This window comes from Eurytemora carolleeae, unplaced genomic scaffold, assembly GCF_000591075.1.
Source record: "Eurytemora carolleeae unplaced genomic scaffold, Eaff_2.0 scaffold508, whole genome shotgun sequence".
Taxonomy (NCBI): domain Eukaryota; kingdom Metazoa; phylum Arthropoda; class Copepoda; order Calanoida; family Temoridae; genus Eurytemora; species Eurytemora carolleeae.
The window spans coordinates 138,802-156,229 of record NW_019396400.1 but is presented as its reverse complement, the minus strand read 5'-3'; the positions used below and the strand labels follow the sequence as shown (position 1 = coordinate 156,229).

Sequence of the window (17,428 nt, the reverse complement as noted above, 5' to 3'; positions counted from 1 at the left end):
AATGTTTATATTTTAGAAATCAAATTCCAATGGTGTCAGGGAGGTTCAAAAAAAGGGTTTAAGAAATGTTTATATTTTTTACAAATATTACCATGTGCCATAAATTGCAAACATTTAATTTGTTGATGGTCTTGATCCAATTATTATTAATGCTTTAATTTCAAGAACTTAAAACAACCATTTTTTAAAAATTATTTCTTCTTTGTCAACCACCCCCCCCCCACATCCATCCTTAAGCCACTGCAATATCCATGCATCCATGCATTGTCATTGATTATATTTTTAAAACATTTTTGCTTTCATGCAAATACTTTTTAGAAAATTCTTTTTTTCATCTTTAAAACTACAGTTACAAAATCAACCAGTTAGTTGAATTTCCAAAAGGTTTAGGGATGTCCTTTGAAATCCTTTCAAGAGCTTCATATTTTTTCATTGCTTTCAAAATATTTTTTTTTTTACAGGATCAGCATTGTTCTTTTTGGGTTACAGCTTTATATTCAGACAGACCTAAAAAATTCAAAGTTTGAATTATTCTATAGTAAACTATATTCTAAGTATTTTTTTATTAATTATAAATTTATATTTATAATAATGTTATGTTCAACTGTAATGATCTTTCATCTCCTGCTCTGTCTTCCCCTTGGTCTCTGGGCACACAAAGATTACAAAAAAAAAGCCCAGCAAACACACCCCGGAGAACAGGAAGTATAAAAAGGATGCGCTGGTTGCATCCTGAAATAGTGAAAAATTTATATTTTTATACAGGGTGTCCCAATAAACATGGGAATTGAGAGACGACTTGAATATCGTCTTTGATTTACTATACATGATAAATGACATAAAGTGCATTAAAAAAGAATAAGAGTCTAATGAGCTTTCCAAACTGGGGTCTACCTTCTTTGTATATTTATAATTGATGGAGACATTAACATTTAAACAGTTGTTTTTTTTATCAAACTGGAATCTGGACAAATTTCCTAATATTTCCGTCAATTAAAAAGGTAAAAAAAATGGTAGACCACATTTTGGAAATTTTGAGACAAGTACTGATGTTTAATGTTTTAACTATGATGCTACAAATTTATGTTTACGAAATAATCCCGCTTGGAACAAAGACTATAAAAGTTGTCATTTAATTCCCATGTATATTGGGACACCCTGTATGTTATAAAATGTCGTCTTGACAAAAGAAGACGATATCGAAAGGTTGCATTTGAAAATAATTGCTCTAGATAACCATGCCCTTCAGGTGTGATTAAGAACTTTATTAACTTGGATTTAAAATAAAAAAATAATTTAACTAGGCCCTGTGGACTGTTTGTACACTTTTTTGTTGTGAAATTTTGAGGAGTAAGGAGTTTCATGTTTTGTATAACTCACCTGTAGAGCTGGAACTGTAGACACAACAAGATAGGAAAACAACCAATTTAAAGAACCGCATGCAGCATTTGCTGGTACCTGCATAAAATAACATTTACAAGTTCAATGTTTTTTATTACAGGCTGTCCCATTAATCATGGGAATTGAGTGTCAATTTTGAAATCTTTTTAAATGATTTTTTATTTAGTATAGTGAAACCTACTGAGAAAGCTGTAATTCATAGGATTTTCATCTGCTAGAGTTTAGAATTTTTATTATTATTATTATTATTATTATTATTATTATTATTTATTATTAATTGCATATGTTTGTACTCAGTAAAACAATAAATTTCCATAAACAAACAAATTAAACTTGTCTGTTTTCACTGTTCATCTTGCAGAGACATTCCAGACAAGCATTATAGCCTTTCTCCATTTTATTAGATAAATTCTCTAGCAGATGTTGCTATTATTATGACTTTGAAATCAGGTATTACTTAGCTAATTCTAAACAAAGACAAGCTTGAATTTGTTCAATTCCCATGTTTATTGGGACACCCTGTATGCGATGATTATTATGTTACAATTATTATATTGCAATATCATTTAGATTTCCTAGATAAAAAGATAAAATAAATACTAGAGATATTCAAGAGTTTGTGTTGTATTGTTGCAATATTGAGATTGCAAAAATATTCTTGAGATGCAGTTATTAAAGAATAATTACTTGCTAATTTATTTTGTTACTAGCTTGAGAACCCTGTATTAATCAGGATTCTTATAGTTACTTCAGCCATTTACCCGCACTTGATTGCAAATTACAATTTTAGCTATTTCTTCCTATAACAGTTAACCCACTTTACTCAGAATCTTAAAACCAAGCTGAGAAAATTCCCCTGGTTCCCCAATCTGACGAGGCAAATCGGTCCAGGGGTTCATGGGATATGATCGGACATACAAACAGACAGTGATTACTACTTTCTGTATATTACTTACATTCTTGCAACGTTATTTGGTTTGCTGGGAAAAATCATTAAAAAACAGCTGATCGACAACAACAATAATAAACATTTTACCCTAGCTTCAGATGAGAAAAGTTCAACGTTCATGACCCAAGGCAGGGGTCCAAATCCAATAGAGAATCCAGCAATGTACAGCATCAAACTGTTTCAGTGTCATATTTTTGTATCATTGAAACTTCATGTTTAAAATAATTCAATAATACGTTTTTTTTTAAGATTGATACTTTTAGGGGGGGNTTCAATGTCTCCTAAAAATAAAACGTAATTAAGAAATTTTATACAGAATTAAAAAATTAAGAGTATTTATTTTTTGTAAATGTAAAAACGCTTACTTGTGAAATATATCCTTCTACTCCTGCCTCTGGTGATATTGTTGAAGAAAATGTTAACGTGCTGTTGGCACCATTCTCTAAAACAAAAACAGCTTCGTCCAAAAATGTTTTTTTTTCCATCCGAAGCATTCGAATAGTAGATTTTATAGATAAAAACTTTAATTTTCGAGAATAAAATTTATTTTTACAAAATTCGGCAAAATTACTTAATTTGAAAAATTAATTATCTCAAATTCAAATGATTATTTTACGTTTTGTGTGAAATCATAATTCATAGACGGATATATATTTGAAAAGGTATTTAATCTTTATTTAAAAAGATTTGTTTGTTAGTTTTTAGTATCAATCTGAATTTCAAAATCTTCTTATCTTTGGCATTTAATTTGTACATGATAATATTTTATCACAAACAAAAAATTAAAAGTAAACATCTGATGAAAAATCAACTATTTACAAATGGAGCGAAAGATAATCGATGACCATAAGTTATAATATCTGAATGATTTGTTTGAAATTAAATAGATTTTTTTACGGTCTAAGTCGTATGTTGCATCTTTCTGAATTTGTATGGACGCCATGTTATTCGGTATGAGACGTCTTTAACAATTTTCTCCTTAATAGACGCAACAGATAGAAGTAAGATTAGAAGCGATCAAAAGCGCTTTTTTATCGCATTAAGCCTATACCCCTTTAATTTTTCGCGAACATTCCCTTTAGTAGAACAAAGAAAAAACAATGATTAAAATAATTTGGCTAAGGCAAATTTGAAATGGGTACCGTTGTGAATTGGAACCGTAGTTTTTCATTTAATATTAGATCGACAGATCCTTCTTTAGAGAATTATAAGAAAAAAATTCTAAGACTTCTTTCACCTGGATCACTAACATTTTCCTTGAGAAAGAAGAAGACCCCAAGTAAGCTTGTTGCAATACACATCAGTATAGCAGAAGAGGCCAGAAGCAGTTTACGACCAAATCTACAGCATTTTCAAGGTTAGGTGACGACCATGTTCAGCTTTTTTCTCAATTTAAGTACTATATGTTTTCATCTATTATTTGTTAATTTGCGGGAAGCGGAAAAATATTTAAAGAATATGTTTCATGAAATATTTGTGCTGTGTATGGAGTGTGGGTTGGACCGGTCATCAAACATTTAAATATCTGTGACAATACCCAAAAATATCTAGACCATGAACAGCCATATCTCATGCGTCAAATCTGTGTACTGCAGTGGGAGGAGATTAAAACAAAGAATTCAGGGGCAACGCATCATTTTTTAGGAAAAAGGGCTTAAGGGGTGGAATAAAAATATATTGCTATTGTATTTTCCATCTTGCCAGAAAGCCAAAACTTGATATATTAACTTGTTTTTTTTGTTGCACTGTAATATCACATCTTTTCCCTTCAACTTCTGTGAGGGCACTGTGTTTGTTTACATTCCTCCCACAGTGTACAGTACATAATATGCGTATGTCTGAGTTGGGTGTTCCTGTATATAGTGCCTTGAAAATACCTATCTACAATAAGGATGGCTAATCCAGTTCCTAAAACTTGAACAATACCAACCAGGATAGAACTTAAGTTCTCATCTATCTCACTCCCTGCATCCTGAACATAAGCTAGGTTTCTTTTCACTTATCAACAGAGCTGAGATTTTAAAATCTTAAACTCGAGTAAGACTCGGTCTTTGCGTCTGCTTAGACCCAAGTAAAGCTGAAGTCAATCCCAGGATTTGGATGACCTTGAGTTTAGTAAAACCCAACCTCCTTAGTTTTTTCGCTCTTTAAGACTAGGGTCTTCAAAAGCTTTAGGTTGTAAAGGAATTGAGTTTTTGCCACAAAGTTTGAATTTTAAATCCTATATCTTAACAACCCAATGATATAGACCTTAGATATTTCAAACTATGACTTCTGTTATATCAAACAATATAAGTTCGAAATATCAAAGGTTTACATCATTTGGTTTTAGAAATATAGGTATTGGAAAATTGGGATTTGTGGCAAAGACTCAATTCCTTTCGCTGAAACTATAAAATTTGTACATTTTAAATCTTAGGCATTATTTTTAGTATCAAATTTGATCAAAGATATGAAAAAAACATACTATAAAAATAATGTATCTTTGTACATTGGTCTTTAAATAGGTTGGTATATACTCAGGTTTTACCCTTTAAATTTTATCTCCGTCCTTTTTTTAGTTTTCTTTATTTTATAATATGAGAACTGTTGGAAAGCCATTAGAGACAAGGAAACCAGGAATGGCTAAAAAATACAAGATATTAAGTTTTTTTTAAATTTTAATTCCAAGTTTCCCACTGGCCTTTAATTTAGACAAGAGCTTGTCTCATTCACAACGGTATCCTTGAACAATATTATCTGACTATTCAAGTCGTTTTTCTGCCTGAAAAATATTCAATTCTGAAAATTTCCATAATTGTTTTAGAAATAAAAAATCCGCAAGTCAATAGAGACCTAACAATTGAAAATAATCAATTTTCAAAGAGAAGATGATGAATATCTCCTTCAGCTTTGATCTGGGAAAGCTTTTAAGTGTACCATTATAAGTCGGAGCGGGCGGCCGTAGTACATTTGAATTTCCAAGCCGGGTCAACCTTTCCAGTCCTAGTTTGTACCGTATCGCCGGACATAGTGTAAATCAAGGTAGTAAGGAAAGTTAATTGCTTTTGCATATTCTCTGCGTAAATATTGAAACCAATTCTCTGTGGGCGGTGTTTGTAAACAAGAATAGATGGATCAGTTTTACTCTAGTATCCGAGGAGGATAAAAGCATTTAATTTTTAAAATTTTGATAATTCACATAATAGTTTCCTATGATCAGAATATTTCAATGATTTTTTATGCGAAAGATGGTTCCCATGTCAGGCTGTGACATCTGTCTTGTGTTTACATTACCGCCCAAAGACAGTACACTGCAGTACTATAAAAATGCGTACACCTCTGAAATAACTATCTTTACATTATATTTCTTTGGTGTAAATAAAGCAGACACTCAATAGGACTAGGCGGTGCAACAAGATTGAAGCGGTCAGACTTTAGGTTGAATTTACTTTTACTAAAGGATCAGAGGTTCGTGTACATGATACGTATACATTACCGGACAGTTATAACGAGGGTGACCCTTGTTTAAACTCTCCAGTAACGTCTGAGAACAAAAAATCCATTCTGATACAATTGTATAGATAATTATGATAAAATTATTTTAATTATTTATTATCAATTATTCGACTTACATTTTTATTTAATTTATTTAATTATTTATTTAAAGATACTAGGATTGTTAAAAATCAATTGAATAATCTAAGTTTTAACTGATACCCTGCAATGCATACACAAAAATCGGTTGACAGTAATAGATTCATATTTCAATTTTTTCAATTAAAAATATCCTTTTCCTTAATAAATTGAGAGTGCCTGTAATTTTAACATAAATAGATTGTTTTTTAAAAATTGTTTGTTAAAAATCAATTGAATTATCTAAGTTTTAACTGCTACCCTGCAATGCATCCACAAAACTCGGTTGACAACAATAGATTCAGATTTCAATTTAATTTTTTTCCATTAAAACTATCCTTTTCCTTGATAAATGGAAAGTGCCTGTAATTTAAACATTGTTTTGTTTTTTAGAAAATATTTTTACCTTCAGATAAACGCCACGAGTGACCATTGTTATCGGAGAAATTGTTCCAATTTTAAGGAGATCTGAGACTTCTTCCTGTCACAGATTTTTTTAAAATGTTATTTATAGTGAATTTGTTTTTCCTTGAAAACTTGTCCTTTCTTTAACATTTTTCTAAATTCGCCCTTGCATTATTTTTCTAATTTTCCGTGATCTAAACCTAAACCATAATATTTCTCTAATCATCTATGATCTAAACCTAAACCATAATATTTCTCTAATCATCTATGATCTAAACCTAAACCATATTATTTCTCTAATCATCTATGATCTAAACCAAAACTATAATATTTCTTTAATCATCTATATGATCTAAACCTAAACCATAATATTTCTTTAATCATCTATATGATCTAAACCTAAACCATAATATTTCTCTGATCATCTCTGATATAAACGTAAATCTTTTTTTTCTGATCAGCTATGATTAAACATAAAATTTATTTGCTTTTGTGTACTACAAAACTTGAATTTCAATATTGATTTAATCATCCAATATAAAAATATAACTGGATGTTTCTTTGAAATGATTTTTATCTTTTTATTTATCTTTCATTCAATTTGAATAAAATTATGATTAATTTTTTACACTAAACCTGAATTTGAGATAGTTCATCTTCAACATTGGACTTTTTTCTGAAAAACTGAAGAGACTTCCTTGCTCCTTCCATGTCACCCTAGATAATATAAAGGAATTGAGTTTTGCCATAAAATCATAATTTCTATACTAGGGTTTCCGTTTTTCCGGAAAATAATTTCCATTTTGGAAATGGAATGATCCGGAAATTTGTTGCGTAAACCGGAATTCCGGGATAATTCCGGATCAAATGGAAACCAGAATGTTTACGGTTTACGTTACGTAAACCGGAAATTTTTCCGGTTTACGGAATGGAAACCGTAAAATTTCCAGTTTCCGTTTCGTAAACCGGAAATTTTTCAGTTTTACGTGAAGTAAACCGTAAAATTACCAGTTTCCATTTCGTAAACCGGAAATTTTAACACAATATTAGACATAGAAAGCAATGTTAAAACATTAAAAGTTAAAACTTATTAGTTGGCATACATTAAATACGCATTTAGTTCTACAATTATATATTCACAAATATTTCACTATAGTTCATCATGACTACTTTTCAGTTACAGTTTTCAGTTCACTTTTCCCCACAATATTTTTTGACAAATTAGTTTTTATTTTTCAAGAGGGTCATCGGATAGGCTTATGCCCCCCCCCCTCCCCCTCCGTATTTGATCAGGATGGGATGAAATTAACCATATAAATAAGAGTTTATAAAAACTACAGGCTTTAAACTGGTAAATAAAAAATAATATATTTCGACGTTTTTTCCCGCATAAATTGTTTTCCCTTGGGCCATGTGAGTTGCCTCACAAATGTTGGGCTCGGTCGGTTCAGCTGTTTGGACGTTTATTGGATACAAACGGACAAACAAACAGACGAGCAAAGTATATAAATAGAGTGAGAACCAGAAAATTCTGGAATAGGAGGACGACTATTAGACTTAAATTATGACTCTAAATAGTTCAATGAACATGAGACACGGCAATTACGTAGTATATACTATACTGTATACAGACCAATTTAAAAGTGATTTTATAAGTTACTATTTAACCTATTTCCTTTGTAACAAGATTAATTAGACTCAAGGATTGCTGTACATGACTACAGCTACACCAGGCGCACATTCTATTATTCTGTAGATATTACTTACTGGTTTTATCTTTTACATAAGTTTAAGATGTCTTCAACGTTTTCCGGAACCTTTTTCCGGAAAATTCTGGAACAATTGTTCCGTAAACCGGAATTTTCCGGAACTCTATTCCGTAACGTTCCGTAATTCCAGAACAACGTCCCGGAAATTTCCGGTTTACGGAAAAAAATCGTTCCGGAATTCCGGTTTTCCGGAACCTTTTCCATAATGGAAATGGAAAAAAATTTCGGATCATTTCCGTACGTAAACCGTAACCCGGAATTCCGGTGGAAACCCTATTCTATACCCTATATCTTTGCATCCAATGTCGCAGACCTTTGATATTTCAAACTTTGCTTATTTGATTTAACAGAATTTATAAATTTAAAAATCTAAGGTCTACAACATGCAAGGATTAGAAAATCAGTGTTTGTGGCAAAAACTTATATCCTTTTTAGATTCTTCGCGTGTAAATACTTCTTAGAACATCTTTGAGCGAACCCTGATTAAATGTTCAAAGTGGAGATTAAAAATAATTTTTTCGCTCTCCGCAGAAAACTGTAGAATAGGAGACGACATTGAAGCAACACTTAAGTGTATTTGATGTTGTGACACAACAAATAGCTATATTATAGTAAGTAATTAAGTGAAATGCGTCTATTTACACTGCACAATGTGCCTTATGTTCATAACTTGACTTCCTATTCCAGAGTTTTCTAGTTAAACTGTAGTTTTTCAATCATTTTATGGAAAGTCCTTGATCCACCATTTCCAGATCTGATATTTTTTATTTAAACGTACCAGTCAAAAATAATAATAAGTTAAATCTTTAAACCAGGAGCTTGAAACTTTTGAAAATTATCTGAGTTTCTTGATTTCGAGGATAACTGATTTCTCTCCGGTCAACTCTGCAAAAGAATTGAGTCTTTGCCACAAGCTCTGATTTTTTAAATTCTAAATCTTTGCAACCCAATTTTGTAGTCCTATAAATTCTGTTAGATTAAATAATTTAGGTTTAAAATATCAAAATACACCATCAGAATGCAAAGATATAAAGATTAAAAAATTTGGCCGGGGAGTGGCTTATTTTTTTAATCGCCTTTAGTTAATTTCTTCTATTTAAAAGTTTCCAGCTAAGGTAAAAAAGGTTAAAAATTACCTTTTGAATGAGGAACTTAGGTGATCTAGGAAACCAAAAGAGAGAGACTGCCATTAGGGTTGGGAAAATTATACACACTCCAGTTATTACCTGTAACAGGCAAGTTTAGAATATCTATATATGCAAGGAAGATGCAGGGTGTCCCGAATATCTATATATTCAAGAAAAATACAGGGTGTCCAAATAAACATGGAAATTAAGCAACTTCTTTTACATCGTCCATGTTCCACGTGACATTATTTTTAAGAAAACAATATGGGATGTATCCCAATCCCGTAAATTTGGGATGTATCCCAATCCAGTAAATTTGGGATGTTTCCCAATCCCCTAAATTTGGGATGTATCCCAATCCCGTAAATTTGGGAGGTTTCCCAATCCCGTAAATTTGGGATGTATCCCGTAAATAACCATTCACACCAAAAACCAAAAGTCTTGAGAATGCCAAAATTTGGTCTAACATTTCTACGCCTTGTCAAATATATCAAGAAACTTGTCTAAATTTGAATTTTATGAATAACGTCAAAATCATCGACGATCAGGGGTCCATATAATTCCCAAAATAGCTGATTTTCTCGATCCCAAAATTACTTTCTGCCCCTAACTTTAAAAAATGCCCCAAATTGTAAAAAAAAACATTTTCAAATTACACTAACACATTTGCCCCCAATAATTTTAAAATTGCCCCCAAAATCTTTTCAACTTGCCCACAATTTTACTTTGATTGACCCTAATATTCATAAAATTGCCACAAGAAAATATAAAGTTGCCCCCATTAGCAAACGCCTCCAAAACTAAATGCCCCAAACATAAAAAAGCCCCTTTCCCACTCGCATTTGCCCCTAAAAAGTTAATGTAAAAACAAATTTTGCCCCCTATTTTTTTATCATCATTTAAAAACAATTTGCCCCCATTTCCTTCAAATTTGCCAATCCCCTGTCGACGATTAGTTTCTTCAATGTAATGCTGTTACCTGCCAGTTTGCTTTCCCCGCTACAAACATAAACAGTATTCCCAGGCAAATCATCAACTAGGAATATAAATCTCATAAAACAAAAATATGATGCCATGAAAAACTCTAGGCTAGGTTAGGCCGTTTGAGGCCCCAAAGGCTGCAAAGGGACCAAAACGTTACGTCTAGAATATGCAAAAAGGCCAAACATGAAAAAACATTCCGCGTTTGTGTTTTACGAGTATTCGAAAAAAAGATGCCCCATGAGATAAGATTCAAAGAAACTATCCCACAGAAAGATTTAAAAAAAATATAATAACTTAAAACTCCTTTTGTTATTTAATTGACGTAAAACTACTACTAGTTCAACGAAGTCAACCGTTTTACTTGTATATACTAATACTACATATACTTTACTATTAAAAATATAAAGCCTTACAAAAGAGTAAAAAATAGCAAATACGATAAATCTACATTTAGTGGATGAACATGGGTTCTAATGTTAAGACTCTCTGGACTTTTAACCAAGGCCTGTAGTTTACCGGAAATCGTTTTTTATATTACATTTTAAATCACGATTTAAGTGCATTTTTCTATGATCTTCTATATACCTGCATGAGGCTGCCAAGAGCGCCACGAATTCTTGGTTCAGCGATCTCGTTTGAATACGAGGGAGCGGCGATGGCAAAGGCTCCACCTTAAAAAGGATTTTACAGTGAAACCCATAAAACTGTGAAATAGGAAGACCTGAGAAACAACTAAGAAGGCGATATATGTATTACTTGAGAGTCAAGTAAGAAGGTGACCGGTGTATTACCTGAGAATTCAGAATGAAAACGACCTATATATTACCTGAGAATTCAGAAAGAAGACGACCTATATATTACCTGAGAATTCAGAAAGAATACAACCTATATATTACCTGAGAAGCAGAAAGAAGGCGACCTATGTAATAAATATTACCCGATAATCCAGTACGAAGACGACCTTCTATTACACGAGAATCCAGTTTGAAGACGAGCTATATGACATATATTACATGAGAAGACGATCTTGTATTACTTGAGAATCCAGAAAGAAGACGACTTTATATTTCCTGAGAATCCAGTAAGAAGACGACCCATATTACCTTTATTATCTGAGAATCCAGTAAGAAGACGACTTTGTATTACCTGAGAATCCAGTTAAAAGACGATCTGTGTATTACCTGAGAATCCAATAAGAAGACGACCTTTATAAAATATATTACCTGAGAATCCAGCAAGAAGACGGACTTGTATTACCTGAGAATCCAGAAAGATGATGACCTTGATTACCTGAGAATCCAGTAAGAAGACGACCTATGTAATAAATATTACTCGATAATCCAGTACGATGACGACCTTGTATTACACGAGAATCCAGTAAGAAAACGATCTGTGTAGTGTGTACTTCCTGAGAATCCAGTAAGAAGACGGCCTGTGTATTACCTAAGAATCCAGTAAGAAGACGACCTTGTATTACCTAAGAATCTAGAAGGAAGACGATTTGTGTATTACCTGAGAATCCCGTAAGAAGACGACCTATACAACATATATTACATGAGAAGACGACCTTGTTCTACCTGAGAATCCAGTAAGAAGACGACCTAAGTAGAACATCCAGGGCTGAGTTGAGAAGATAAGCAGAACCCAACCAGCGATAAATGGAATAACTGCGTTTCAATTAATTAATCAATAAATAAAAAAAAGATTTGCTGCATTTTTCTGAAGCAATTTTATCTCTCTTGATAATTCTTTGTTTGTTTTGAAGAAACACAAATAATTAAGATAAGGGTATGGCAGCCAGCCACATGTTTTCCTTTTAGTGTACAAACTTTAAATCTTAAAGGAATTTTCAACGTATTTTCCGATTTGTAACAAAATACAGTGAAACCCTTAATAGCGAATACATCAAAGGATTCATCAAATGTCGTATTCTTCACTTTCTGATAATGGAATGTTGCAGATATTTAGTTTTTTAATTAAATGATTATATGGAACTCTTTAAAATTGTTCCCGCATATTCATGGCTATTTATTTATTTTCGCAAATACTGAAATTTACGAAATAAAGTATAAAACTCATTGAAAAATTGTCAAGACGACATTTGATAAATTCTTCCGATGTATTCGTTATTAAGGGTTTCACTGTACAAAATACTATTTTTTTTTAAAAGCAATAGCAATAAATCCAGGCTATATTATTGCTTGAATTTCGTGCAGAAATGTACGAGTTATCCTGAATCAAAGCCAAGCCCGTAAACCATCCGTTTTGAAATAGAAAACGAAAGTAACTCCGTTGCTTAGGTAAATGCTTTAATATGTGTTCTTTATATGAAGGAAGTAGGTTAAAAATAAACTAAGAAGAAAAATTAAGTTTATTATTTTTTTTATAAATCAAATGTCTTATTGATTCCAGTTCTATAAAGAATAAATTACTAATGTCCATGTTTGTTTTTATGTTGATTAATATATTCCCTAAAGACATCATTGTCCATTTCTTTCCAATAAATGGAAACAAGAAGAGAGCCACCACGGGAACTATTGCTCCTCCAATGTTGCTCAGAGCAGCGACCTATTAACAATAGAAGTTAGTTTGTGTAAAATAAATTCAATAAATGTCGTCTTTCCAAAGTTAAAGTGTGTCTTACTAAAGACGACTTTAAGATTTTATTAATCTCGATAGCTATTTAATAACATTGTTTGTATTAAAAGTTTGCATGCGAAGTTGATAAGAATAAAAAAATATTAACAATTTGCTTCCACGATTTTAAATGTCGTCGTTGTTTCTCACCTGACTCCATTCGTCCTTTGTTAAGCACTCGAAGTCTACCTTGCAAGTTCCATCAGCTCCAGCTACAGACAAATTGTATTATATTAGGTCAGGACTTAAAAAGACGACCTACGGTGGGACCCATAAAGTTGTGAAATAGGAAGACGACTTTTAGACTCAAGGTGTGAGGAACATAAAGCAAAGCATTTGCGTAGTTTCCTGATTTCACTTAATAATTTGAATTTCACGGTACTTTGTAAACCAAATTGAAATATCGTATTCGTATTCCAAAATGTTATTGGTCCCAATGTATAAACAGCTGTTTATCTACCTTGAATATACGATTGAGAGGGGGCTGGCCAGCTTAGTACAGTACCCAGAGAGAAAGCACCAAGGGTGGCTGAAAAAAAAAGTTTTTTATAATAGCGATAATTAATAATGTTCGTCATGCATATTTTTAATTTCATTAAACGTTTCAACATCATTTATAGGGCTTGTCATTTAATGCAACCAAGGTAGGACACAAGGGGAGGCGGGGGTACCTTCACACCCCTCTGACGGACCCCCCTCTAAGATTTTGAGGCAAAAATGTTCCCGATTTGATTAAATAATGTTCTTAATTTGATTAATCGTATGTGCCACTTTTACAAGTTATATAAAGATATAAAATAGAAAAACAAAGAACTTGGTATATCAAATCATAGATAAGAAGATACGTATTTAAAATTAGAAACAAACATGTAAGTTAAGCAACTTAGGATTTTAGGAACAAGGTTAACAAAAATTAAAAGAACTAGGAACATTATAGCTTTATAAAAAGGAACAATACAATAACACAAATGTTGGGCGAGTTAGGAACAAACAAGGAAGAATTAGATTAGGAACATCAAATGAGGAACATTGACTATTGAGCCAGCTAGGAACAAGCAAAAAGACTAGGAGTTTATACATGCACTAAGAACATAAGAATAATAAATGAAATACATAATCTGAGGAACAATAAAAAGATTGTTAAGAAATTAGGAACAAAAGTAGACAGGGATTTAGGGTCTATGGACACAGTGTTAGAAATAGGAACATTCAGCAAGTTACAAGTTAGGAAAAGAATAAGGAACTAGGAATTAGGAACAAAAAATTAAAGTAGTTAGGAACGTAATTCGTAAAAAATGATCAACACATGAAGGTACAGCAATAGCATACAGGAGATGAGATGAAGTAAGGATAAAGCTGAGATGGCGTAAAGTATTATTAAGTACGGATGAAGTAATGATGGATATGAGATGGAGTAAGGATGAAGTTGAGATGGAGAAAAAAAGAAGCAAGGATTAAGTACGGATGAAGAATTAATGGAGATGAGTTGGAGTGAGTATAAAGTTGAGATGGAGAAAAAAAGAAGCAAGGATTAAGTACGGATGAAGTAATGATGGATATGAGATGGAGTAAGGATGAAGTTGAGATGGAGAAAAAAATAAGCAAGGATTAAGTACGGATGAAGTAATGATGGATATGAGATGGAGTAAGGATAAAGTTGAGATGGAGAAAAAAAATAACAAGGATTAAGTACGGATGAAGAATTAATGGAGATGAGTTGGAGTGAGTATAAAGTTGAGATGGAGAAAAAAAGAAGCAAGGATTAAGTACGGATGAAGTTATGATGGAGATGAAATGGAATTTAAAAGAAATAAGGATGGAAAAAGAATGAAGTAAAGATGAAGATGAGATAGAGTAAAGAAGAAGTTAGGATAATGTAAGGATGGAAAAAGAATGAAGTAAAGATGAAGATGAGATGGAGTGAAGAAGAAGTTAGAATAAAGTAAGGATGGAAAAAGAATAAAGTAAAGATGAAGATGAGATGGAGTAAAGAAGAAGTTAGGATAAAGTTAAAATGGAAAAAGAATGAAGTAAAGATAAAGATTAGATGGAGTAAAGAAGAAGTTAGGATTAAGTAAGGATGGAGAAAGAAAGAAGTAAAAATGAAGATGAGATGGAGTAAAGTAGAAGTTAGGATAAAGTAAGGATGGAAAAAGAATGAAGTAAAGATGAAGATGAGATGGAGTAAAGAAGAAGTTAGGATTAAGTAAGGATGGAGAAAGAAAGAAGTAAAAATGAAGATGAGATGGAGTAAAGTAGAAGTTAGGATAAAGTAAGGATGGAAAAAGAATGAAGTAAAGATGAAGATGAGATGGAGTAAAGAAGAAGTTAGGGTAAAGTAAGGATAGAAAAAGAATGACGTAAAGATGAAGATGAGATGGAGTAAAGAAGAAGTTAGGATTAAGTAAGGATGGAGTATGAAAAGAAGAACGATTAACACGTAAAAAATGGCTAATTTCTTTGATTTTAGACTGTGCTCAGTCAGTGTAAGGTTTAGTTTCTCTAGGTACCTCCGAGAGCTGCTAAAACCTGTGGTATTACACTCCCTTCTTCTCCCATGTTTACTGATTAACTTGTTTTCTTTAACACCGTACAATCACAAACGATCAAATTTCAATCAAGTTTCTCAATATTCTACAAAAATAGAATTCAAGTGACGAGCCGTAAGAAATTATGCCTTAGTTTATCTCAGACTGAACATCACTCTGAGACGTTAGGTTAAAGGGATACTTTTCAAATATTATCTTAAAGCAAAAAAACCTTGAACTAAAAAAGAATAATTGGCAACCAAAAAATTCCCCAAAAATTATGTTTTTATTGTAAAATATATTTTCTTTTCTTAGAAATAGTTTTTAAAGTTTTCATTGACATTTGCGTATTATTTGCTGAGATAAAAGAAACGTACATTATTATCTAATTTAACGAAAATCATTTATGTGAGAAAATCTAACTTTGTTGGATATCTCTTTAAGTTCTAGTTGGCACTAAGCCATGTGTTCATGCAAAATGTTTGCATAAATATAAACATTGCTGCAGTTGAATTGAATTAAGGAAAACAAGCAAATTCAAGTTTTATCACACATGAATGTAATTAAAGAATTTTTCATTTAAAGAACAATCAAAAACATAAAATAAAATAATTTAATTTCGGATTATATTTTGCTCACATCACCATCCAAACACATGATTTTTGTATTTAAAATATTAAATATTTATCTTAAAAATCATCTCCTCTTCTAATTGTAAACAATTCAATCATTAAACTCTAATATTAAGCACAGCTTAAACAAAATCAAGAATTTAAAAGAATTATCAAAACGTCTAGGATATTTTCTTCTTTATTTTCTATCTTTTTTCTAGGTTCTATCTATTCTATCTTACTTCGAGGTTCTATTTATTCTCTAGGTTCTACCTAATCTCAAGGTTCTATCTATTCTCTAGGTTCTATTATGTATATTAAACATGCTCTTACTGTGAAGGACGCTTTACAGAAGAATTGAATCTTTATTTTTATTAAATATGCATTAAGGAAGAATCTGTATTAAATATGCATTAAGGAAGAATCTGTATTAAATATGCATTAAGGAAGAATCTGTATTAAATATGCATTAAGGGAGAATCTGTATTAAATATGCATTAAGGGAGAATCTGTATTAAATATGCATTAAGGGAGAATCTGTATTAAATGAATTAATTCTGTTGCTATGAACATCACTTTCAAGAGTACATGTATGTATAATAATTCTATCCATTGATAAAAGTACGCCATGTATCTCTTTTAAGGGAAGCCCTGTGAGATAATTTTATCCATCTATTTTAGTAGGCCCTGTAACAGTTATAAATGACACGCTGTACAAGAATTTTATCTATTTATTTAAGTAGCCCTGTAACTGTTCTAAATGACACCCTGTATAAGAATTTTATCCATTTATTTTAGTAGGCCCTGTAACTGTTATAAATGACACGCTGTATAAGAATTTTATCCATTTATTTAAGTAGGCCCTGTAACTGTTCTAAATGACACCCTGTATAAGAATTTTATCCATTTATTTAAGAAGACCCTGTAATTGTTCTAAATGACACCCTGTAAGATAATTTTATCCATTTATTTAAGTAGGCTCTGTAACTGTTCTAAATGACACCCTGTATAAGAATTTTATCCATTTATTTAAGTAGGCCCTGTAATTGTTATAAATGACACGCTGTATAAGAATTCTATCCATTTATTTAAGTAGGCCCTGTAACTGGTCTAAATGACACCCTGTTTAAAAATTTTATCCATTTATTTAAGTAGACCCTGTAATTGTTCTAAATGACACCCTGTAAGATAATTTTATCCATTTATTTAAGTAGGCCCTGTAACTGTTCTAAATGACACCCTGTATAAGAATTATCTCTGTATTATGAAGGGTGAGGTTTATGAATCTAAGTTATGATATTGGATCTAAAGGATCCGTATGTATATCATGTAGTTAAGGGATTAACTAGGGATTATACAAACAATCTGGGGATTAGGTCAAACCACCCACCTGGAGCCATTT

General features: G+C 31.8%; 1 protein-coding gene across 1 annotated transcript; it reads right to left on the bottom strand.

Annotated features, from left to right (window-relative positions):
* Window positions 1–308: 308 nt before the first annotated feature.
* On the bottom strand, window positions 309–15,584 carry LOC111702475 (facilitated trehalose transporter Tret1-2 homolog). Its single transcript, XM_023474174.1, has 19 exons — window positions 15,398–15,584; window positions 13,348–13,416; window positions 13,038–13,099; window positions 12,722–12,818; window positions 11,828–11,917; window positions 10,836–10,921; window positions 10,246–10,302; window positions 9,276–9,365; window positions 7,007–7,087; window positions 6,372–6,446; window positions 4,924–4,975; window positions 4,228–4,348; window positions 3,588–3,691; window positions 2,716–2,792; window positions 2,608–2,631; window positions 2,438–2,530; window positions 1,381–1,458; window positions 606–732; window positions 309–507 (listed from the first exon to the last, which is right to left on the bottom strand). Exons 1-19 carry the CDS (start codon window positions 15,444–15,446, stop codon window positions 464–466), a joined length of 1,476 nt encoding a protein of 491 aa, XP_023329942.1. The 5' UTR covers window positions 15,447–15,584; the 3' UTR covers window positions 309–463.
* Between the last annotated feature and the right edge of the window lie 1,844 nt (window positions 15,585–17,428).